This window comes from Eretmochelys imbricata, chromosome 2, assembly GCF_965152235.1.
Source record: "Eretmochelys imbricata isolate rEreImb1 chromosome 2, rEreImb1.hap1, whole genome shotgun sequence".
Lineage (NCBI taxonomy): Eukaryota > Metazoa > Chordata > Testudines > Cheloniidae > Eretmochelys > Eretmochelys imbricata.
In genome coordinates this window covers 202,310,109-202,335,793 of record NC_135573.1, presented here as the reverse complement: position 1 = coordinate 202,335,793, position 25,685 = coordinate 202,310,109, and the positions used below count along the sequence as shown (strand labels likewise).

Genomic DNA, 25,685 nt, shown 5'->3' with positions numbered 1-25,685 from the left:
AGGACATTGAGGTCACTGGGACAAAATACAAGATGGTTTTACAAAAGGTAGATCATTCCAAACCAACCTGATCTCCTCCTTTGAGAAGGTAACAGATTTTTTAGACAAAGGAAACGCAGTGGATCTAATTTACCTAGATTTCAGTAAGGCGTTTGATACTGTGCCACATGGAGAATTATTAGTTAAATTGGAAAAGATGGGGATCAATATGAAAATTGAAAGGTGGATAAGGAATTGGTTAAAGGGGAGACTACAGCGGGTCATACTGAAAGTTGAACTGTCAGGCTGGAGGGAGGTTACCAGTGGAGTTCCTCAGGGATCAGTTTTGGGACCAATCTTATTTAATCTTTTTATTACTGACCTCGGCAAAAAAAGTGGGAATGTGCTAATAAAGTCTGCGGATGATACAAACCTGGGAGGTATTGCCAATTTAGAGAAGGACCGGGATATCATATAGGAGGATCTGGATGACCTTGTAAAATGGACTAATAGCAATAGGATGAAATTTAATAATGAGAAGTGTAAGGTCATGCATTTAGGGATTAATAACAAGAATTTTAGTTGTAAGCTGGGGACGCATCAATTAGAAGTAACGGAGAAGGAGAAGGACCTTGGAGTATTGGTTGATCATAGGATGAGTATGAGCCGCCAATGTGATTTGGCTGTGAAAAAAGCTAATGCGGTCTTGTGATGCATCAGGCGAGGTATTTCCAATAGAGATAAGGAGGTGTTAGTACTGTTATACAAGGCACTGGTGAGACCTCACCTGGAATACTGTGTGCAGTTCTGGTCTCCCATGTTTAAGAAGGATGAATTCAAACTGGGACAGATACAGAGAAGGGCTACTAGGATGATCCAAGGAATGGAAAACCTGTCCTATGAAAGGAGACTCAAGGAGCTTGGCTTGTTTAACCTAACCAAAAGAAGGCTGAGGGGAGATATGATTGCTCTCTGTAATTATATCAGAGAGATAAATACCAGAGAGGGAGAGGAATTATTTAAGCTCAGTACCAATGTGGACACAAGCACAAATGGATATAAACTGGCCATCAGGAAGTTTAGACTTGAAATTAGACGAAGGTTTCTAAGCACCGGAGGAGTAAAGTACTGGAACAGCCTTCCAAGGAGAGCAGTGGGGGCAAAAGACCTGTCTGGTTTCAAGATTAAACTGGATACGTTTATGAAGGAGATGGTATGATGGGATAACATGATTTTGACAATGAATTGATCTTTAACTATTCATGGTAAATAGGCCCAATGGCCTGTGATGGAATGTTAGATGGGGTGGGATCTGAGTTACTACAGAGAATTCTTTCCTGGGTATCTGGCTGGTGAATCTTGCCCACATGCTCAGGGTTCAGCTGTTCGCCATATTTGGGGTCAGGAAGGAATTTTCTTCCAGGGCAGACTGGAAGAGGCCCTGGGGGTTTTTCGCCTTCCTCTGCAGCATGGGGCACGGGTCACTTGCTGGAGGATTCTCTGCACCTTGAAGTCTTTAAACCACGATTTGAGGACTTCAATAGCTCAGACATAGGTGAGAGGTTTATTGCAGGAGTGGGTGGGTGAGATTTGATGGCCTGCATTGTGCAGGAGTTCAAACTAGATGATCATAATGGTTCCTTCTGACCTTAATATCTGTGAATCTATGAAAACCTTAGTGTTACCGGCCCAGCTTCTAACAAGGATGTGTGAACTCCCCATTATTAAATATGCTACTGAAAGGGGTGTCCTTTAACTACCTGGGCCAAATCTTCAGCTTGTGTAAATTGGCATAACTCCATTAATTTCACTGGAACTACACTGATTTACACCAGTTAAGGATCTTAGTGGATCTAATTCTGCACCAGTTTACAAAATGTGGTTTACATGGGATATAAATCTAGATAAACTTTGGCTCAGATTGTCCCTCATTTGATAGATGTTTAATTGCAAGATGATCAGATGGATAAAATGTAAAGTATATTTATTATTATACATGTTCTATTGATATATTTAATTACAAATAAAAAAGTTCAGTGTTGGTAAAGAGCAGTGGTCACAGAAGTTTGCTTAGTGCTTCCCTGTGATACAGTAATGCTCCTGACAGGCACTATTTCAGATTACATTAGCTATTTCATTGCAGAAGAACAGCAGGTTGCCACTTCCTTGGCCTTTTCTAATATTTTCAGATTCTTACCTAGTGTTCTCTCTCCTCTTGGGGGGCCCATGTCAGGAAACAAGTAAGCAGGTGGAAAATTCAAGCACAAAAGGATGATGTAGGCAGACCTTTTCGATGAGTAATTAGATTTTTTTTTTTGTTAATTATTTTCAGTTGCATGGTTGGAGCAGTAGGTAGAGTCAAATGTTTGTGCTGTGAAAGCAGAAAGCAGCTCCTAAGTTGTTACACTGCAAGATGATTCATAATCATTCACAATATTCGTCAAGGAATTTGAGAAGGAAATATGGTTCATATCCAGCATGGGTTATTTTCTGTGGATCCAGACCTGGAGGAATAAGCAATATACCTGTAAAATTGTTTTGATCTTGTGAAACTGTGATCAAACATAAGGAAGGTTTCCTTGATCCCACCATGTACTCAGGGACCAGAGCAGCTGCACAGCCAGATTACTGTTTCTGGGTATGGTGATTTACCTCATGCGGCCCTCTGCTACTTCATACCAGTCTTGTGCAAGACTCGCTCATCATACCCCTGTTTCTGGGTAGTCAGTATTGCTTAATAGAAAAATATGTATGCATTAAATATAACACTTGTATTAAATTAGTGAATAGCTTATCTCTAAGCTTACATTTTGTATACCTTTGAACAATCTAAAGCAGTGGTTTTCAACATTTTTTCATCTGTGGACGACTAAAAAATTGCAAAAGGAGGTGCAGACCCCTTTGGAAATCTTAGACATAATTTGGGGACCCCTAGGTGTCCACGGACCACAAGTTGAAAACCACCGTTCTATGGTAATGACAGTCTTTTGCAGACCCCTTAGACATAGGCCACATCTACACTTTCCAGTAGAATCGCACTGCTGCAATCGATGCAGCAGGTGTCAATTTAGCGGGCCTGGTGAAGACATGCTAAATTGATGGGAGAGCGCTCTCCCATCAATTTGTGTACTCCACCTCCCCAAGAAGAGTAAGGGAAGTTGGCGGGAGAGCGTCTCCCATCAACCCTACACAGTGTAGACGCCGCGGTAAGTGGATCTAGCTACGTCGACTTCAGTTACATTATTCACATAACTGAAGTAGTGTAACTTAGATTGATTTACTGTGGTAGTATAGACCAGCCTCTCAGAGGTCTGCGGAGCACAGGTTGAAAACCACTGATCTAAAGCAACAAACTTTGCTTGCTTGAATTATACTTGTAGTCCAAATTGTAAACACCTGGTTAACCTGTGTTTACAGTGGGGAGACACTGATGAACCTAAAGTATAGCAATCTTATCTGACCCTAGTATATTATTTTTGGTGTAATCTTTCTTTAAGTATCTGCTTACACTATGAACTCAGTAAAATGCTCAATGGCACTAATATAAATAAAGAGAGAAAGGAATGGAATGAACTGTTTACCCAAAATAGTGATAGAAGCATATAAACAGAAATGAAAATCAACTCTCCGGTTACTCTTATTTTGCTATCTTTGATAGCAATATAAGTGAATGATCTTGTAAAATCAGCATCTAAGGATGTTTTCTACTCAACTTTAAATTTAATATAACAAAATGTAAAGTGAATTTGCTGATGGATAAGAATAAGATATAAATCCTTCCTTTGGGATTTTGTCTTTTCATGTACCCAGGAAAGTAAACAAGAAAAGAGGCTAAATATCTGAATACCTAGTATGTGCAAACAACCAAAGGTTTATATTTTAACTAAAGCAAAAGAGGTAATTCTCCAGGACCTGACAGCGGACTTTCATTTGTCTGCCCATCACATTCAACTCCCTTTTAAATATTCTAGGCCTCTTAGGGGCATGTCCACACTGCAACTGGGATGTGTGATTCCCAGTGCGGGTAAACGGACTTGTGCTAGCTCTGCTCAAGCTAGTACACTAAAAATAACAGGGTGCTAGCTCGACATATGGCATAAGTGGTGCCTCAGGCTAGTTGCCTGAGCTTGGACTTGGGGGGGCTTGGGCTTGGGCTACTAGCCACAATGTCCACACTGATGTTTTTAGTATGCTAGCTCAAACAGATCAAGTGTGAGTCTGTCTACCTATGCTGGGAATCACAGTGTAGACATACACTACTCTTTGCTTTCTTGACCTTCCTATTCTCAGCACACTACTGTTTCAAGCTGCTAATTTATCTCATTTGAGCTATTCCATACTTACTGCTTTCCTATCCTTTTGAAACCTTTTGCATTTTAAACTCCCATGTAAGTATCAGATTGACTTCACTGGGACGACTCTTGTTAGTAACAGGTTGTGGAATCAGCCCCAGTTGATTTCAGCCCAATGTGCAAAATAGAATGCCAGTGCCAGCATTAATGCATCTCCACCTCTTACCTGTTCTTTCCTGTATTCTACTACCCTCTAGTAGTTCAATGTCTATTTTTCATGTGTATCTACATTTTTAACTATTTGATCAGCTCGAGCAGTAACTGAAAGTTCTAATGGCTGTTCTGAGGCACATGAAATGAGTTTGTGGTCTAAGTCCAGTTCCTAGTTGTCCACCCTATAAAAGTCACGGTCATAATTGGCACTATTTTTATTACTGGTATACTACTATTTATATTATGGTAGCATCCACAATGTGCTATGCACTGATCAAGCATAAAGTGTGATACGCTATCTGCCTATATTCCCTGTCCTCTGCCCTGAAGGACTCATCATCCAGGAGACCTTTGTCATTTTCAGCTGAGAGGCCAAAGAATGAATGATATTAAAGATGAAATATTCTCTCTCCTTCATATGTAGTCTTTCTAAAACAGGGCAAAGGCACATAGATGATGCAGTTTGCATTGCAACTGCCAATGCTATTCCTCTAGCTAGTTGCTAGAGGGACTTCAGTCACCATGACACTCAGTCCTTCACCTTTCACCAGAAATGAATTCATGTTTGAAGCATGCAGGAGAGGTTGCCTGGCAGGTGTTAGTAACGTCTGTATTTTCATGTCAATATAGATTTTTTTTTAAAGTGACTTGGTTAGGCTTTTCAATGACATGATTTGTTTTTTTTTTATTTTTTCCCCTCGTTTTCATTATGCAATCATTGTGGATTATTTAGGGATCTCTGCTACCCTTCACTGAACGGGGCTGGTTCAGAAGATGCTGTGAAACCTACAGTTGCCCAGGCCCCACAGGTCATGGAGACCCTAAAACTAGCACAGTATTTACTGTTCCAGTGCCATGTGATGTGAAATACCATATGAGACACTATGAGCTGGAAGTGTTCTCTAATTATGACAACTTGACTTTTCTAGATAATCAAGACATCTGCCTGTCATGGTGCTGGCTGGGGCAAAATGTAGGAAACTGCCATTCATTATATTCTAACTCTCTCCACAAACACACACACAAGTTGTGGACAAATTACTTTGTCTCTCTCCTGACACCCCTTCTTCTCCACTGTACCCTGACTTGCCCGATACAGGAGTTTGGGGCAGATGGAGGGAGAAAGTGACAGACTGAATCTTTCCTCTTACAAACACAACTTGATGTGAGCTATTTCACAAATTGCAAGGGCCTCACATTTACCTCTACTTTAGCAAAGGGGCCTTTCTGGTGCCCATGGTAAGTATGTGAAACCTAGTTTGGACTGAGATCTGCACCTGACTTGGGAGACAATATTCAGCGATTAAGAGAAATGAAATGTTACTTTCAGTGTAACACCTATTTAAGTTGGAGTATATAGGCATAGTCTATGAGACCTTGGATACTTTCATCTTAGGGGCCAAAGAAACAATTTTGACACAGGGAAGTAACAATGGCTCAAATTTTCAGTTTGCATAGTTTTTAATACTAAGGTACCCTGCTTCTGCCTGGTGCGAATGAGAATCTACACTAATCTACCATCCAACTGAAGTTCAGTCAGTCAACTATTGTAGCTAATGATTCATCAGAATGTTGGAGGCTTTTAAGGTGACAGCAGGTAACTGTAGGACAGGGAGTCCCTCTGCTCCCATGTTCCATTTGAAAAATAAGCTGGGAGCTCCCTGTTGCTGAGCCCCAGCAGCACAGCTGGGACCCACCAGTGTTTCCCATGGGCTTCCAATACAAGGAGGATTGGACAGCTTAATGTAATCTCTGCAAAATACTGCTGTATTTGCAATGCCAAGGTGAGGTTGCCATGGGCAGGCTTTATGCTGTGCAATAAAATCAATGCATCAGCATCCTCTCACCCCATGAATCTTCCTCATCAATCCTCCTGCAAAGAACATTTTTGACCCTTTTGTGCTCCCACCCATGGTACTTCTCTTAGGGAGTAAGAAACCAGATCTTATCTGCATTGTCAAAAGGAAGGGGAGCCACAAAGAATTAGGAAATGACAGAAATAAAAATAGATGATGCGAGAGAAACACTGAAATGAAAGCCAGGGACCCTCTGTTTAATGCACAGGGATTTGAAAACCTACCCTTGCCTACCTCCTGGTCAACCTCTTTGGGGACTGAAAGAACAGAGAGATGTTTTGCCACCACAGCTGCTACAGTAAATGCAATGACTTTACTCTGGGGAGTAATACTAGGCAACAATCAAACAGCAGCACAGCCTGAGCAAATCACTAGTCTCCACACAAGAGTGGCTTTCATGCATGCCAATATCACTCCCTTCACTCCCCTTTTCTCTGTAGCACATAAACTTGTCTTTCTGTGCTATGACATGCATCTCCACAGTTTCTTTCCTTTTGTTATTAAAAGGGTTTTTTTTTCAGGTTAGGCAGAACTCCTGAATCATGGGTTGGGAGATTTTCAAAAAGAATCTAAAAACACTATATAGGAAAACAAAACCAACCTCTAGGGTCTAGAGTAGTCCCAAAATGCATACAACTCATTTGAGACTGTACTGCTGTTAGAATGTGGATAAACTCCTGATCCTATGGACCAGGGAGCATCCATAGTTTCATTTATTTATACATAAAAATCTTAAATGTTTATTCTTTCATCTAAATAGGATCCTGTGCTTTGTCTTGCAAAGTTACTTCCCACAAAATTATGGTTCAAACTATTCAGTGTGACACAAACCAAGGAAACAACATTTTTAAAAAAACCTTCACAATTATTTAAAAATGCAGTGTATAGGGAACTAAAATGCATTTCTTACAAGGCAGTAAGTGAGGTGTGCAACAGCAACAAGGAAGTCACTCTCTTTTTAAGAGACCAATAAGGCAAATTAAAGGAGAAGGGGGGTCTTGGTAAAAGGCAGACCTTTCCAAATCTTCCCAGTTTTTGGACCCAGCCCACAAATTGCACTACCTAAATGGAGAACCAGTCTAGCTTCTCCTATTGGTCTAAAGTGATTCACACTATGAGGCACCTAAGTGCAACAGTCCTGCAAAAGTGACAGTCCAGAACCCAGATCCTCCTAGATTCTACCAATTTTTAGCCCATCTCCCCAACTCTTCTACAGAAAAAGAGAAGAAATATAGACACCTCTCACGGTGGGGACAGGACAGGGGAGGGAAATTCAGGTGCCCAGTGCATATTGGTTCAATAGAACCACAGTTAGCTGGATCCTGTCAGCTTTTGCCTACGCCACCCAAGTACCATGGTTATCTATTTCCACTGCACCTGGCTCTGATGTCCTTGGAGCAACAGCACCACAGAACTCAGATCCAGTGTCCCAGGTGGACCCAGCTGGATTCAATTTCTGGATACACATTTTTGCAACATTGCTATATCACAATACATTGGGATTGAGACTACTCTCGTGGAGTAAGAGAAACTGCATACCCATTAAGTTTAGACAGTAAAACCAGAAGGGATGCAGCAAAAAATAGCTGGATCCAGCAGGTACTGTTGCCAAATTAGAGGTTTTGCAGCTTTCTGTGCTAGACTGTGTACAGGAGGAGGGAGTCAGACGTTTTAGGAGGAATAGTAGCAGCAACACTTATTCTCTCTTTTAATGGTACAATTTGTAGGTTTTGGCCAAAATTTAGCAGGCTTCCGATGCCGGGTTTTTGCAATACTGTTGCTCCTAGACCCATAAGTGTCTGCGTTTTTAAGGTGTAGTTTGGAATTGGGAGCCAGAAAATGGAAGGATTCAGGTATGTGTAACAATATTATTTTGGGGGAAATCTGGATTTTTGGGGTTGAAATGGAGCCTGTATTCTCGTGTTCTATTTAGGCAACAGAACTAAGAGGATCGAGGCCAAAAAAGCGCCTGGAAGCAGGTTTTTGCAGCTGTATTGTGTTAGGGTTCATTACAGCCTGGATTTTATTGGTGAGCTTGTTCTTTAAGCATTAGATTTTTTTTTTTTGACTGGGGGAGGGGTGTGACCGGCTGGCTCAGCTGTTACCTTTCCGCTAGAAGGTGGAGTATTGTCAGATGAACGCACACTCAACGTTCACCCCAGTCATTTGCAATCTGGTGCCCTTCGCATCTTCCTGACCCCCAGCCCACCTTTCCTCCTGGGACTACGCCCCCTCTGCCCAGGTGGCCCGCCACACACGCCAGCCCCCGGGGCTCCCCCCTCTGAGGAAGGGCTGAACAAAGCGCCTTGTGGGCAAACAAACAACCCCCGAGCCACGCGGCCGCGGCTCCCACACGCCGTGCCAGGAACGTCCCCCGCCCCCGCGCGCACACACTCACCGCCCCCCCCCGGGTCTCTCTCGCCAGCCAATCACGTGGAGGGGCATGGAGCGCGCGGCGGCTGCTCGCGGGCGCAGCCGGCGGGCGGGAGCTGGGGAGCTCCGGCAGCTGGTGGAAGAGGGGAGCCGCCGAGCTCTCTCGCTAGCCTGCGTGCGGCCGGGGGGACGGGCGCGTCCCGGGTTCGGCGAAGTCGCGGCGGCCCGCGCTCTCCCACCTGCCCAGCCCCCTTTGCACTTTCTTTGCGAGCCGCCCTCCCGGGACAAAGTTTGATGGAGAATTTCGCACCGCGCTGGAAAGATGCCGGTGATGAAAGGACTGCTGGCCCCGCAGAACACCTTCCTCGACACCATCGCCACCCGCTTCGACGGCACGCGTGAGTCGGGGGCTTGGGCAGCGGGGAGCGCTCCTTGGGCCGGGTGTCGGTCCGGCATTGCACGCACCCCTCTCCCCTGGTTGTGGCTGGGCAGCGGCGGGGGCTCCCAGCCCCTGGTGGGGTGGTCCCTGGTGTGCTGGGGCAGCTCGCCCGTTGCAAGGAGAGCGGGCTGCGCTTGGCGCCTCTTTGGGAACTTGCGGGGTTATTCCCGGACTGCGGTCCTGGCCGCTCCCCGCTGTTCTCTGCATGGAAGTTGTAGGCTCAGGCTACTGCTTCTTCCCGGGGCTTTCTGCCCCTCGCAGCCGCCCTCGTGCCGGCTGCGTGTTGCCGTGCAGCCGGTGCAGCCCCCCTGAGAGCAGGGGGAGCGCGGAGAGATGCAGGCTTCAGACTCCGGACGTGGCCTTGAAAGTCTTTTTTTTTTTTTTTTTTAAATCTCTTTGACAAGATTTAAGCTTTTAATCAGGTTTTGCGTTAGCCAGACAGCTGTGCAGGGGGGTTGTTGAATGAATGTCTGCGGCGGTTTAATGAATGGGTTTGGTGTCGGAGTTGTCATTTCAGGACCCTGGCTAGGTCCTGCTCCTCTCCCTTTGCGCGTAACTGACCCTCCAGCTGTTCCTGACTTAGTCTTTCCACTTAGCACCCAATTTCCTGCCCCCTTCCCTCCCCCTGGCTCTTACTGCTGCTCGGTCAAGCCCCGCTCAGCGGTTCCCTTGCGATGCGCTGCATCAATGTGTGGAGTTTGTTCAGGTGCGCGGAAATAATTTGCGACTGCAGGTGCTAGGCTGTAGTTTCGAGGCTGCCTGTGCCCAATAAGATGTTTAAATACACGATATGGGGGGAGAAAACTTTTCGCTAGCGTAATTTTTTTTTTATTGGGAGTGGGGGGAAATCCGAAATGATTCATGCTGGTGTGAAAATAAACTCTTTAAACTCATTTAACTTAGTTTTTCATTTTCTGTCAAGCATTTTGATATTTATATACCTTTAATCTTGTATCCATTGGCGTATTTTTATTACTATTTTGGTGTTAGTGTGAGATGATACAGTAATTGAGCTCAGTTCTCTTCAATAAATTGTAAAATCTCAAGACAGGATATAGTCACACAGATCAACTGCAGGGAAACATAAAATCGCGTTACAACTGTCTCTGTAGTCTGAGGGTAGCCTGAAAACATGATTAAAGGCTGCCTTAAATCTATATTTCATTATAAAGTAATTCTTAGAGTAGCTGTGCCTTAAAGAGCTATATCTATTTTGTTACTGTATACATCACAATATTCCAAGTCGCTTTTTTTTTCAGTTAGAGAGTTTACAATCAACTATCCAGGTGTTGTTTATTGGAGGTTAATTCTTGCAGATTTAATGTTGTAAGGTTTTTGAGATGATACGTTCACTTACTGAAAAAAAATAATTCCCCATTGCTGCCTGCTTAGAAACTCCCTACAATGGCTTCCAGTTCAAAGGACTGAACACACTATGTGGGGAATTTACTAAAAAAAAAAAAACCACTTTAGAGACCATTTATTTTGGGAGGTTCAAATTGGTTAAACTCCCTACTAGTGATATTTAGGTTTTTAATTATTTAAACATTGCTATAAGAATAATTTTATTGTGTGTTTTAAGAATGACACCTTAGTGTTTGGGATGTTTATTGGATTAGTTGAATTTTAAGACTAAGCACAATTTCTCATTAATTTACGTAGATTAAAAGAATTGCTGCTTAAATTTAGCTGTTCTGTTCAATCCCCTATACTCTCTTGCAGCAACATGTAAAACAAAAGCATTCAAAGACCTATATCTGGCAGTTATTTGAGTGTATAAGAGGTTGTTAAGTTTTGTATGAGACCTGAAGAAGAGCTGTGTGTTGCTCCAAAGCTTGTCTTTCTTGCCAACAGAAGTTGGTCCAATAAAAGATATTACCTCACCCTCCTTGTCTCACTAATGTTTTTGGAAGGCTTTTAATAAATACATTAAGTATGACATGTTAGTGAATACATTATGAAGTTATTATCAAGGGGAAAAAATCTACATGACTAACTTATTTTAAAATGTTTAATATTAGCAATTAATAAACTTTCACACACAGTAATACACTTTTGCACAAAGTAATGGGAAACATTTTATTGATGCCTCTATAGAGGAAAATCCCCATTGGTTTCAATGGAAGTTTTGCCTTGAAACAGGACTTCAGGATTTGGCTTCAATACCTGATAAACAGGCTTTATTTAGAAGACATTATCATGGACAAATATATTTCTGTCTTTTAAATGCTCCCAAAAATTCACAACAGAAAGTCTTATAGGCTGTGTATTACTGAGTGGGACTGACTGGGATGGGACTGTGTGTGGAGAATGGTACTATTTGGTGTAAGGGGGGCAGCATCTGGCTCTTAATTTACAGATCTGTAGTTCTCAACCTTTCCAGACTACTGTACTCCTTTCCGGAGCCTGATTTGTCTTGTACCCCAAGTTTCACCTCACTTAAAAACTACTTACTTACAAAATCAGGCATAAAAATACAAAAGTGTCAGAGCCACACTATTACTGAAAAATTGCTTACTTTCTCCCTTTGTCTGTATAAAATTTTAGTTTGTACTGACTTTGCTTGTGCTTTTTATGTAGCCAGTTGTAAAACTAGCTAAATATCTAGATGAGTTGATGTACCCCCTGGAAGATCTCTGCATACGCCCAGGGGTGCTCCTGGTTGAGAACCACTGAGGTAGAGAATACATTTTTGTGTTATTCAAATATATCAATTAAAACAAATGTCAGTTATTAAACTATATCTTTCCTTGAAGAATGATCATATAGCTCAAGTGCATAACATTATGCAATTTTTAAATCTGCAAAATAATTTTTCTCTTTGAGGCTAATTTGACATGATCTAGTTGGCTTTTTTAAATTTAAAATTAATTTGCAAAATACTTATTTCTGTGGTAGTTTGACATTTTTTTAAGCTATATGGGAAAAAATGCAGTTTTTATAAAGTCTAGGGCAAGCTCTGGGCCCAAATCTGCAATCTCTTAAGCAAGTGAGTAAGAACTCACCTGAGCATTGTAGTAATGTCAATGATACTGCTAGATTAATAAAAGTTACTTATGTGTAACTCTTCACAGGATCAGGCCCTGTGTTTTTAAATATGATTATACATTTTATTTTGGGGTTGGCATTCAATATTAAACACAGGATATGTTACATAAACTAATTTGATTTCAGAGGTGATGATCTTCTGTTATATTTTCCTGCGTGTTTTGATACAGTAATGTCTGTAGTTAACAGACCTCCTTTTATTTTAAGCCTTTGGGAAGGATATATTTTTGTTGTCATCAATGATAGACTAATCCACCAATGCATCTTTAATCCAGAGGAGAATTAATTCCAATTCTGGGCAACAGTGCAGAAAAGGATTCCAGAAAACACTGGAGAATATGCTTCACTTTGCATAAACTTTATGAATGAGTTTTCAACACAATATGTCTCTTGATTTTAATGTTGTACCAACTTACCCATATCATGAAATACACTGCGGGGGGGAAAAACCAAGAATCTAGAATATCTGTAGATAATGTGCCCCCACAAACATGAATGTTTAGTTTCATTATGTACTTTAGATACTCAGAACTTTCATGGTCATCATAATTTTAGTTGTATTATAATACCTGTGTTAGACTGAAATATAGACAATGATCATCAAACTATTGAATACATGTCAGTCACAGGGAGTCAGGGCAACATAGGAACTGCTTCATCCATGATCCCCTGACAAAACATTTATGCCCTCCTGCTACTTCACACACAAAGCAGGGCTTGCACGCCTGGAGAAATAAGCTGCACCCCTTCATGTGTGTAGTAGCGGGCATGCTCCCACTGCATGCCAGAAACCTCCTGATGTTTCCAATGTGGTGCTGTCTCTTCATATTGCCACTGTCTTGAGGCTTTGCTGAGTGGGCACATAAAAATGGCCATATTGGATCAGACCAATGGTCCATTTGGCCCAGTAACCTGTCTTCCGACAGTGGCCAATGCCAGGTGCTTCAGAGGCAATGTACAGAACAGGTAATCATCAAGTGATCCATCCTATCACCCATTCCCAGCTTTGGCAAACAGAGGTTAGGGGCGTTTCAGAGCATGGTTTTGCATCCTTGCCCACCCTCGCTAATAGCCATTGATGGACCTGTCCTCCATGAACTTATCTAGTTCTTTTTTGAACCCTGTTCAAAACCCACAATTTGAACCCCACAATCTAGTAACGCTCTCGGGAATTTCTCCATAAAATGCTTTTTTAAATTTGAAAATGCTGATTCATCAAAACCAAAACTTTTTGTGGGAAAGAGAGGGTTAGTTTTGACAAATGTTTTTAGGAAAAAAAAATAAGTTGAAAAAGAAAGCTTTGATATTTTCAAAACATGTAATTTTTGATATTTTCAACAAGAAAAATTCCAGTTTTCTGGTTCAAAATCTTTCAAATTTTAAGCTTATTATAGTTTGTTTAGTAATGGTTGACATCAAAACAAAACACTTAGATTTTTTTTTTCCAGATTTTTATCTTTGCACTCTTTTCAGATTTTTTTTTTTTGTCCTGTCTAGGATGGGATTTCTTCCCCCTCCTTCCCCATTTCAATTTTTCACTAATTTCAAAAACTGTTTCCCAGAAGCTCTACAATCTAGACTATATATTGGGAAAAAATTTCCACATCAGAGTGTGATGTAAACTGCCACTTTCCTGCGGAGCAAGGTTAAACTACATTCTAGTAAGTGGACATGCCTAACTAAATTGTGCAGAAAACACACTGCTATTTCTCAGTGTGATTTTACTCCCTAAAACCTCTCTCTAAAGATGAAAATCTGGAATTTTATAGTTGTTTTTCAGTGCCTTCTATATCCAATGTTCTCAAATTCCAAATTAAATGATTTCCCCCTGATTGCTAGCCCTGTAAACTGAATCTAGGATCTGAGACAAGCTTGCTCACCATTAACTGTGATAATGACCTCTGTAGGAGAACATACACCTTCAGTTACACTGTTTTCCACTTACAACTTGATTGACACGCATGCAGACTCATTATTGTCAACGTGTTTGTAAAAGTGTTACACATTGGAAATTGATAAACAAGGAAGAATAGGCTCCAAGGAAACAAGGAAATTGGTAAACAAGGAATAGGTTAGGTTTTGAATTGTTAGCAGGAATAAATTTTTTTTTCACTAAATGAGGCTACTAGGTGTATTATTTTTACAAATCTCCTATGCCACGCAAGAGGCTAAGGGAGAAAGGTTAAGGTTAAGGGAGAAGGTTAAGGTTAAGGTTAAGGGAGAAACCCACAGGCAAATGAAACTATGGCAAATATAAGAATCCTTGTGGAAAGGTGGCTGGGCTGTTAATGAGGAAGAAATTACCTGTCTGCTAGAATGGTTTACTGTTCCCAAGCCTGAAACCTGTTATCAAAGAGGATCTAAACCCTCAAAGATGTTAGAAGGGGCTGCCTAGTCGTGTCTCAGGCTGGCAAAGTCATATGAAGTGAGATAGAAAATGCAGCTGGGGCAGTCTGTTTCTCTCCCCTAGGTATAGGGTTAGCTGGCTGAGGGGAGCTTGCAAGGGTGTAAATCGTATCCATGTGAGTAGGCTTTTTATTGTGTTAACACATTTAGGAAAATGGGTTACTTTTGAAGAATTAATAAATGATGCTTTGTTTTGAAGATGCTATTTCTGCATCACTGCAAAGTATACTATCAGAGGCTTCTCAAGGAAAACTATTATGTACCAAAGTTGAGTTGGGCCTGTGTCATTAACATGGCAGGAAACCAGGTCTGTCACTGCAGGAGTGCCCTTGGGAGGGACTAAAAGGGGTCTTTGCCACAATTCACCCTGTAGCCATGATGTGAAAATCAATACACAGGATTTTGAATATAGAGAAAAGGCCAGATCTTGGCCCCAAGTCTGGCTGCTTGTGCTACTCTGGCACTGATAGCTGAGATGCCAGCTTAACCAGCTACCTGTGCATCCTCACAGTGCAGGTGAGTTGCTTGATGGCATAGGGTTGCTATGTTTGGCTAATTCCTGGCTGCTGTTGTCAGCAAACATAACTTCGAGCAACATTTAGTCTGACCTAAACTGTTGCTTGACGCCAGCCTGGATGCTTCAGGATCAAAAGGGTGTAAAGGTGACTTAAAACCACCTTTGCTCCCTTTTTGCTGAGCTGCACCAGCTACAGAAGGGCTAGTCCTGAGGATCTGGTGCAAGAAGCATATCTGTTACATAAAAATCACACTTGTTGCCTTTCAAAATAGAGCTGTGCTTTAAAGAAGGCTCTTTCATTTACATTAGATTCTGAGGTGATTTTTCTTAGAATATTTATTTGAATTAAGTTAATTTTTTTGTCGTGTTTTGTCTGGAACTAGAATTAATTTAGGAGAGTCATTCAGCAACTGACTAATTTTGCGGAATTTTATAATTTGGGGCCCAATCCTCAGAAGTGACCAGGTGACACCACACAACTGAAGGGGTGCCAAAGTGTCTCTAAGGTGGTACCTATCCCAACTCAGTCTAGGAGCATCTCCTTTGATCAGGTTCCCTGGTAGAAGGTACAGCAGCCTCGTGCACCAGGAGCCAATGATCTCAGGAGGTTATCATGGCAGACAGGGATGATCAGTGTGTACAGAAGCTCCAGCTATAACTATAGGTCTTTGCACTTCTAAAGCATCTCTCAAAGAGTTTTACAAACAATAACAAGTGAAACCTTACAGCATCACAGGGAGGAAGTAAATAATATTGTCCCTATTTAACGGATAATTGGAGAAAAGAAGCAATTTGAGTAAGATCCAGTAAAAAGTGAGTGGGAGAGTTCAGACTAAGAGAGTCCTGACTCCCACTTGTGTACTCGGACTGTTAGTCCACACTAGCATAAGAATGCCCATGCTGGGTCAGAGCAGTGGTCCATCTAGCCCAGTATCCTGTCGTCGGACAGTGGCCAATGCCAGGTGCTTCAGAGAGAATGAAGAGAACAGAGCAATTATTGAGTGATCCATTTCCTGTCATCCAGTCCTGGCTTCTGGAAATCTGAGACTTGGGTATGGGGTTGTGTCCCTGACCATCTTGGCTAATAGCCATTGAAGTTTTCTTATTCATTCTTGAATCCAGTTATATTTTTGGTATTCAAAACATCCTCTGGCGATGAGTTCCACAGGTTGACTGTGCATTATGTGACGAAGTTCTTCCTTATATTGGTTTTATACTTGTTGCCTATTATTTTAATTGCGTGATGCTTGGTTCTTGTGTTATGTGAAGGGGTCTCTCGAGTGGCAACAGCTAATTTAAACTCCATCATTTTGTATGTATAGTTGGTATTGTTTCCCAATATGCATTACTTTGCATTTATCAACATTGAATTTCATCTGCCATTTTGTTGCCCAGTCACTCAGTTTTTGTGAGATCCCTTTATAACTCTTCATGGTCTGTTTTGGACTTAACTATCTTGAGTAGTTTTGCATCTTCTCCAGACTTTGCTACCTCACTGTTCACCCCCTTTTCCAGATCATTTATGAACATGTTGAAGAGCACTGGTCCCAATTCAGGTCCCTGGGGGACCCCACTACTTACCTCTTTCCATTTTGAAAACTAACCATTTATTCTACCCTTTATTTCCTATCTTTTAACTAGTTACTGATCCATGAGAAGACCTTCCCTCTTATCCCATGACTGCTTGCTTTGCTTAAGAGCCTTTGGTGAGGGACCTTGTAAAAGACTTCTGAAAGTCCAAGTATACTATATCAACTGGATCACCTTTTTCCACATACTTGTTTACTCCCTCAAGGAATTCTAATAGATTGGTGAGGCATGATTTCCCTTTACAAAAGCAGTGTTAATGCTTTCCCAAAAAGTCATGTTATTCTATGTATCTGATAATTCTGTTCTTTACTTTAGTTTTAACCAATTTGTCTGGTACTGAAGTTAGGCTTACTGACCTGTAATTGCCAGGATCATCTCTGGAGCTTTTATTAAAAATGGGTGTTGCATTAGCTATTCTCCAGTCATCTATTGCAGAGGCTGATTTGAGTGATAGGTTATATATCACAGGAAGAGTTCTAAAATTTTGTATTTAAGTTCCTTCAGAATTCTTGGGTCCTAGTGATTTATTACCATTCAGTTTATCCACTTGGTCTAAAACCTCCCCTACTAACACATCAATCTGGGACAGTTCCTCAGATTTGGCACTTAAAAAGAATGGCTCAGGTTTGGGAATCTCCTTCATATCCTCTGCAGTGAAGACCCATACCAAAAATTAACTCAGGCCTTGTCTACACTATGGAGTTTTGTTGACAAGTTATGTAGACCCTCAAAAACATGCTATAATAAAGAATTGATATTGCATGTTCATACCTGCTCTCTCTGTCAGCAGAGAATGCCCACAGTTGGGACCCCATCATCAGCAGTGTGAGCAATGCACTGCGGGTATGTATCACACAGTGCAGTTCAACACCTTCTGCCGCTAGGTCTTGTGGGAAGGTGGAGTGGATTGTTGCGCATCTTGGGACCCAGGATCAATGTTCCATGATTCATTGTTTTCCATCCCAGTATTCCATGGGCTTCTGGCTTTCTTTCGCTGCATTTTTCAAGGTCCTTGTTTGCTGTGCACCCCAGCATTTTTGTGTGAAGGGATAGATCCCATACTGCTTTCCTATGCTCTGATAACTGTCATTAAAACATTGCAAATGGCATTGCAGTTAATCATGAACTGCCTAACTGAACAAGACTCCCAGATGCCTCACATGGTGTGTGTGATATGGATAGGAGCAACTTAGATTTCTTTTGACATTCACAGAACAGCCACACATGGTGGACCGTCACTTCTGGGCTCGGGAAACAAGCACTAAATGGTGGGAGGATTGTATTGTCATGCAGGTCTGGGATGACAAGCAGCGGCTACAGAACTTTTGGATGTGGAAAACCACCTTCCTGGAACTGAGTGCGGAGCTTGCCCCTGCACCGTGGTGGAAGGCCACCAGAATGAGACCTGACTTATCAGTAGAGAAACACATGGCAACCACAATGTGGAAGCTGGTGACTCCAGACTGCTACTGTCAGCCACAAATCAGTCTGGAGTTGGGAAGTTGACCCTTGGGGCTGTGTTAATGCAAGTGTGCAAGGCAATTATCACATCCTGCTACAAAGGACCGTGACTCTGGGAAATGTGCGTGAAATAGTGGATGGCTTTGCAGAATGGGTTTCTCTAACTGTGAAAGGGCGATAGATGGCACACATGTTCCAATTTTGGCACCAGACCACCTTGCGATGGAGTACATCAGTAGGAAGGGGTACTTGTCCACAGTGTTGCAGGTGCTTGTGGATCACCATGGGTGTTTCACTGACATCAGTCGGGGGTGGTCTGGGAAGGTGCATGACGCATACATCTTCAGAAACACTGGTCTATATAGAAAGCTGCAAGCAGGGACTTTCTTTCCAGACCAGAAGATTACAGTAGAGGACGTTGAAATGCCCATCATGATCCTGGGAGACCCGGCATACCACTTACAGCCATGGCTCATTAAACCTTACACAGGAAACCTGGATAGCAGTAAGGAGTGGTTCAACAGGCAGAGTAGGTGCTGGATGACAGTGGAATGTGCCTTTGGCAGATTAAAGGCGTGCTGTCAATGCCTTTATGGCAGGTTAGACCTCAATGAGGCTAATATACACATGGTGATAGGCATGTGTTGTACATAGCTTCACAAATAGCATGCAGAGGATGAAAGGTTTGCTCAGGGGTGGAGTGCTGAGGCAGCTAGATACCAGGGCTATCAGAGGGGCGCAGAAGGGGGCAGTTTTAATCAGGGAGGCTTTGAGGCAACACTTTGAAAATGAGAACTAGTAATTGGTACTGCAATGTTACATTACATCTAGTTTTCCGAGGAAACAATTGTGAAATTTGGGGCCTTAAAATCCAGTAAGCAAATGATGAAACTGCATGTGTATGTCTTGGTAGTGCCTGCTATCTCAATCTGTAGGACAAAAATAAAGATTTGTTATTCAAAAACTTTGCTTTTATTGCACAAAAAACACACACACGCACACACACATAAGCAGGGTTGGTGGGAAAGGAGGTAGCAGGGAAGGGCAGATTTTCAGAGTTGTGTAGGTCCAGCTAGCATTTTGGAAGTTGTCTGCCGGGGTGGAGTGAACGGGGAAGCAGAAGAGTCTGGGAAAGCAGAAAGGAATGTGCGGGTGGAGTTGGGGGAAGGGTGCATGGAAAAAAGTTCTGAATGTGTTGCAGAGGAGGGTGGGCATGCATCTGCTCAGTCTGCAGCATTTTTAAGAACTTCAGCATCTGTGTTCGCGCCTCCATGACTTTAATCATCTGCACAGTAGCGTCCTTAACAAACGCCTGATTTTCTTTTCTGTCTTGTCTTTTGGCTTCCCTCCACTCCCTGCATTCCCTTTTCTGTGCATTGGAGAACTACAGTATCTCCCAGAACATGTTGTCTTGCTCCATCTTGGCCACTTTCTTATCTGGTGGAGACGCTTGGCCAGTGTGCAGGCCACATCTGCAGAGGCACAAGAAACAATGCGCAGAAACATGATTAAGTTCACGCGCAGCATTGAAGCATAATCACTTTTCCTCACTCATCCTTGGCAAGCACACATCTCGGCAAACACCCAACTCATGGTGAGTGTTGGCTGTGGGCGAGGGGAACTCTACATAGGGAAAAGAGCACCCTGGAAGGGTTCTGGTGCAGCCAACTAGGGAAAAAAAATCTAAATTCTCCCACACTTTTCCAGAGGCAGGGGTCATTGTAGCAGGTCTCTCACTCCTGAGGGTAAGCGGGGAAGCAAGGGCACATCTACTACATGCTTGTGTCGTCTGCCCTGATCCCTATGCTGCTTGCCTGTGTGCCGCTTTGGTCGCTGCGCAAATCATTGCTGAATGGTGTGGGAAAGCTTCCTACAATAGGGGAAGGAACAAAACAGCTCTGCCAAGGAACCTTTGGCAGAAGATTGCCGAGTACCTCCAGGAAAGTTTCCAAGAGATCTCTGTGGAAGATTCCTGTGAGATCATGGCATGCATCAACAACCTCTTTCGCCATACTTATTAGTTGCACCAGGAACACAGAAACACAGCTAGCCTTGTACATTTCTATACCCTGAACCCACCTCCACACTACACAAACTACTTAACAGGCATCTCTTCTCCTGCTTCTTGCTCACTGGAGAGCAACTGCTGAGACCAGCTAGACCCCGCTGGAGTGGTAAACAGATCCTGGCTGCCTGCACTACTGAGCAACCCTGCTCTGAGCTCCACCTCTTCATCAAGGACTTTGTCCTTCAGGTTAGGTCCTCTTTCCACTGCCTCCAGGCCCACTGAAGTATCCACAGGGCTCTTGGGGGTGAGGTGGTGGTGCCACTGAAGATAGTGTCCAGCTACTTATGGAACTGGTAGGTCTTGGGTGCAGCACCAGAGCGACTGTTTGCCTCATCTTATGGTACACCTGCCTCAGCTCTTTTATCTTTGCTCTGCACTGCACTGTCTCCTGGTCATCCCCCTTTTTGCACAAGCCTCAAGAAATCTGCCAAAATTCCTATGGCTGAAGCCAAGATGGGACTGTATAGCCTCCTCCCCTCAAATACTGAGCAGATCCCAGCTGCTCTGCAGTGGTCCAAATGGGAGAGCATTTGCTGCGTGAAGCCACCTTGGTCACCTGGGAAGATGCAATGAGATCTCTCCACACTGAGCAAACAGGAAATGGAATTTCAAAAATTCCCCAGGGCTTTAAAGGGGGAGGTTGTTTACCTGGCTGCAGGGCAGTGGAGTTCAAACTGCTGACCAGAGCGGTCAGGATGGGCATTGTGGGACACCTCCCGGAGGCCAATTAAAGAGAGAAAATCAAGCACAGTGTCCGCACTGGCACTTTGTCGACAAAACTTTTGCGCAAAGAGCCCTACGTCTCTCATTGGGGTGGTTTTACTTTGTTGCCAAAACAGGGCTTTTTTGCCGCCAGTAGTCGCATCGTAGTATGTATGCATCTACTGTTTTGTCGACCAGAAGCTGCCTTTTGGCAACAAAACTCTGCAGTGTAGACAAAGCTTTAGTTTTTCCACAATGGTCTTGTTATCCTTGAATGGTCTTTTAGCACCTTGATTGTTCAGTGGCCCCACTGATGGTTTGTTTGGCAGGCTTTTAGCTTCTGATGTACTTAATTTATGCTGTTTGTTTTTGTGTCTTTTGCTAGTTGTTCTTAAAACTCTTTTTTTGGCCTGACTAATTGTACCTTTACACTTGCCAGTGTTAATACTCCTTTCTGTTTTCCTAAATAGGATTTGACTTCCAGTTTTTAAAGGATGACTTTTTGCTTTCACCCACTTCTTTTAATATGTTTAGCCATGGTGGAATTTTTTTGATCCTCTGACTTTTTTTAAAAATTTTATTATTTAGTTTGAGCCTCTATTAGGGCTTTTTAAATAGCTTCCATGTAGCTTGCAGGCTTTTCACTCTTGTGACTGTTCCTTTTAATTACCTTTGAACTAGCTTCCTCATTTTTGTGTAGTTTCCCTTTTTGAAGTTAAATGCTACCGCAATGGGCATTTCCCCCCCCCCACAAGGATGTTTAAATTTAATTACATTATGATTGCTATTACTGAGTGTTTCCGCTATATTTATCTCTCAGACCAGATCCAGTGCTCTGCTTAGGACTAAATCAAGAACTGCTTATCCTCTTGTGGGTTCAGGAGTAGCTGCTCCAAGAAGCAATCACTGATGGAGTCTAGAAATTTTATCTCTGCATTCCGTCTTGTGGTGATGTGTACCCAGTCAATATGGGGCTAGTTGAAATTCCCCATTAATATTGGATTTTCCATTTACAATCATTAGCATTTCACAATCACTGCCACCATCCTAGTCCGGCTATTCTTATTGTTCAAGCCTGGAATTTCTGTCCATAGTGATTCTATGGTACAGTTTGAGTCATTTAAAATTTTTACTATATTTGACTCTATGCTTTTTCCCGCACTTATAGTGTTACCCCACACCAGCGCAACCTACTCTGTCATTCCTATATATTTTGTATCCTAGTATTACTGTGTGCCATTGACTATCATCATTCCATCAAGTCTCTGTGATGCCTCTTATATCAATATTCCCATTTAATACCAGACACTCAAGTTCTGTGTATTTAGACTTACTTCTTGCATTTGTATACAAGCACTTGTAAGACTTGTCAATATTTAATTGTCTTCCTTAATGTGATGTAATTGAATGGTACCTTTGTTCATTTGACTGTTTCTCTTCAGTTCCTACCTGTACTTTATCAACTTAGATTCTCCCCTCTTTTACTAGGATATGGAGTATCATCTTTAATCCTCTCCTAAGGGATGTGAGTCTTCAAATCATGTGCTCCTCAGCACCTATTCACTTTTCCCCAGTCCTTAGTTATTTTTTAAAAACTGCCTCTTGTATGTTTTAAATTAAGTTTGCTGTACCTTATTCAGTTGATCACAATAGGAACACTCTATGTAGATATTCTAAATTGAATAGAATGATCAGAGTTCTTTACTACTCATAGTGGTTTTGCTGTAGAAGAATAAAGAATGATGTAGATTTCCAAATGGATGATGTCATGTTTGTTCCTGATACAAGTTCACTGAAGTAAATGGAGTTACTGTAGGGGTGGGGCTGGCCCATTATTTGCTTTGGAAGTTCTGGAGCAGATTTAAAAAATAGTTGTATTTCTAAATTACTGTTTTAACCTAACTTCTTGCTGTGAGTACTTGTAATAATTTTATAAATCTCATTCCTTTCACATGCAAAACAGATGTGCTTAGGGTACTGACCAACATAACAAAATGATTAAAATATGATAAAAACATCATAGTGCCTTCAGTACACATTTTAAAAAAATCCATGTTTGTGTGAGGTTATGTTGTGCAATTATAACTAATTTGAGACTGAGAGAGCATAATTTAAGTGTGCCCTGCTTTCATTTGCAGTACAGCACTACCTTGCCCTGCTGCTGAAAAAGAAAAGGGGGATGGGGAAGAGAAGTCAAATTAAAGTCTCCCTCTGTAAATCTCAAAGCTTGCTCTCAAACTGCAGACAAGGGGGAAAAGTTCCTTAATAGAAGGACAATTTCTGTTTTGTGGAGCTTCTCTACGCCAAGAAACGGTTGGCTGCTTTTGCGTTCCAGGACCTTGTAATATGACTCAAAGGCTTTAGAACAGCTGTTATACTTAAAAAAACAAAAAAAAGCTAGTATGTTCAGAGATGGCATTGACTGTCCCTTGAACACTCCTAAAATTTTAATCTAGCCTGTCAATCACTGCACAGAGAGTTAAAACAGATTGCAGTGTGGGAAAACTCCCTGTCTTCTCTTGTTGACCTTACACTCGGCTGGTATTTTTAACAAAAATCTAGTGTCTTGTGATCTTGCAATGAAATATGCCTTCTAAAATCTGGCTGATAGTAAGTTTCTGCAAGCTGTCTGTCCTATTTTTGGTGGCTGTTCAGGGCTGGAGTTAAGAAATCTTTAGGTCCTTTTATGAGAGTGCCCCCCCCCCACCATAAGCCTTTTAAGAAGAGCTAACTATCTGTCTTCAAAACTCTCTTCAGTAGTATTTTCAAGGATTTTCCAGGAATGTTTTCCATCTGACATTCTAAGAATAATAATAGTTCACAATAATCCCCAGGGTATAATTTGAATAGCCATCTCCTTAATGGAAGCATTATTTCTTTTTTTCTCAACACAAACTGAATCTGATAGGCATATATTTTATATAAAAGAAGAAAACCGCAGATAATAGGGAATGTCAAAAGAGTTGCCTTTATATTACACAACTTCCAGGTAAATTTCTCTCCAGTGGGATAAAAAGGCATAACTATTTCTATAGCTTTTTTTCTCTTCCTCAGAGGAACTTGGGAAATGTAATGAAAATTATAGGAAGAAAACTACTATCTGTTAATACAAAATGCCATGAAAACCCTGGGTCTTGGTCAATTTCCTAACTTGTTCATCATAATGGCAAATCCAAAAGGATGTGGCCTTCTTTTCTAGTGAGCTCCATCTGGATTGAGCTCTGGCAAGGTGCTTAAAATGGTCTGATTGCCAGTGACGGACAAACTGAAGATACAATCTTGTCACATCATTAAAGCTTTTGGTGCCCATGTGATCATCTGATGTGTAGGAACATTCTCTGGTATACACATGCACTTCAGAATTCATCGCCCTTCCATTTTTATATGTCCATACCAAGAAAGTTTCAGAAACTGAGCCCCTGATAATAGAGGTGCTCGCTGTGTTCAGCTTCGAATGGCTTAATTTCTGATCTTCTCCTGCCACTTGATATGGAGCCAGCTGATGGAGAAGATGAGAACTGAAAATGTCAATCCAGTGTTCTTCAGCCTTCCTTAGTGCCCATGTGTCACTTACATGCAACAGAGTTGGATAACTGGTTCTATAGATCCTCAGTTTTGTAGGAAGCTTGATGTCACAACATCCCTATGAAGGCCGCTGAAGTGCCTGAAACATAGCTGCAGTTTCTGCTATACCAGCGTCCATATCTTTCAAGCATTCTCCAGCACAGCGTATGACGCTGCCCAAATATTCATCAGCTACAACCTGCTGAATATCCCATCTAGACAGGCGAATACTGAGCTGGTTGTAATCTGGAGCTGGAGGCTGTTTGATGGCAATGACTTTGGTCTGCTGATTAATCCTGATAAAACCATGCATGCCACTTCTTGACCAACCAGACTGGCCATCAGCTGCAGTGATACACCAAACTGAGCCAACCAGAAAATGACAAACAATGGTGGTCAGCTCAATGTTGCTGATAGCTGCCTCTTCAAGGTAATCCGTCACCCAAACCATGCCAATATTGATGGTGACCGGTCATGGTCTTGCTAAACTCTCAAGGAGATAGGAAACCATGCTTTAGATCTGCCAATGACTCAACCACCACTTTTAGTTCCATTATAGAGATTTTCTGTCGATGACCCTACTGTCCTATGGATGTCAAAATGCTTCATCAGATCCCAGAAACTTGCTCAATGTACTGAGTCAAAGGCCTGAGGGAAGTTTATAAAAGTGCTGTGAGCAACTTATTAAATCCATCCATCTTCTCCAAATATTGTCTGGTCAGTAATGGAACAACCAGGGTCTAAAGCTACACTCAGCATCCCAGCCTTTGCCATAAAGGGTGTTGCTGATTTGAGATATTAATATGGAAGCAAGCACTTTTCCTGGGACTGATAATAGTATAAGCCTTCTGTAGTTGCTACATTTGACTTTGCAAAAAGAAAAGGAGTACTTGTGGCACCTTAGAGACTAACCAATTTATTTGAGCATGAGCTTTCGTGAGCTACAGCTCACTTCATCGGATGCATACCGTGGAAACATTTGACTTTATTGCCCTTTTGAACAGAGGCAGAATAACCGCCTTCTTCCAGTCATTGGGGATATTAGTATACCAGATGGCTTGGAAGAACCTATTGCAGCCATGAAATAATACTCTCACCTGTCTTCAGCAACTCAGGGGTAATGTTACAAACCACTGGTGCCTTTCCAGGCTTCATCTTGTGGACTGAAGTCCAGACC

The 25,685-nt window shown here is 42.1% G+C and overlaps 1 protein-coding gene across 1 annotated transcript in view; it reads left to right on the top strand.

The window, feature by feature from the left end:
* Positions 1-9,035: 9,035 nt before the first annotated feature.
* The window catches only part of KCNH8 (potassium voltage-gated channel subfamily H member 8), a 369,341-nt gene continuing 352,691 nt past the window's right edge, over positions 9,036-25,685 (top strand). Inside the window, exon 1 of the mRNA XM_077809313.1 lies at positions 9,036-9,111. Coding sequence (XP_077665439.1) covers positions 9,036-9,111 — 76 coding nt within the window. The remainder of the gene's footprint in view (positions 9,112-25,685) is intronic.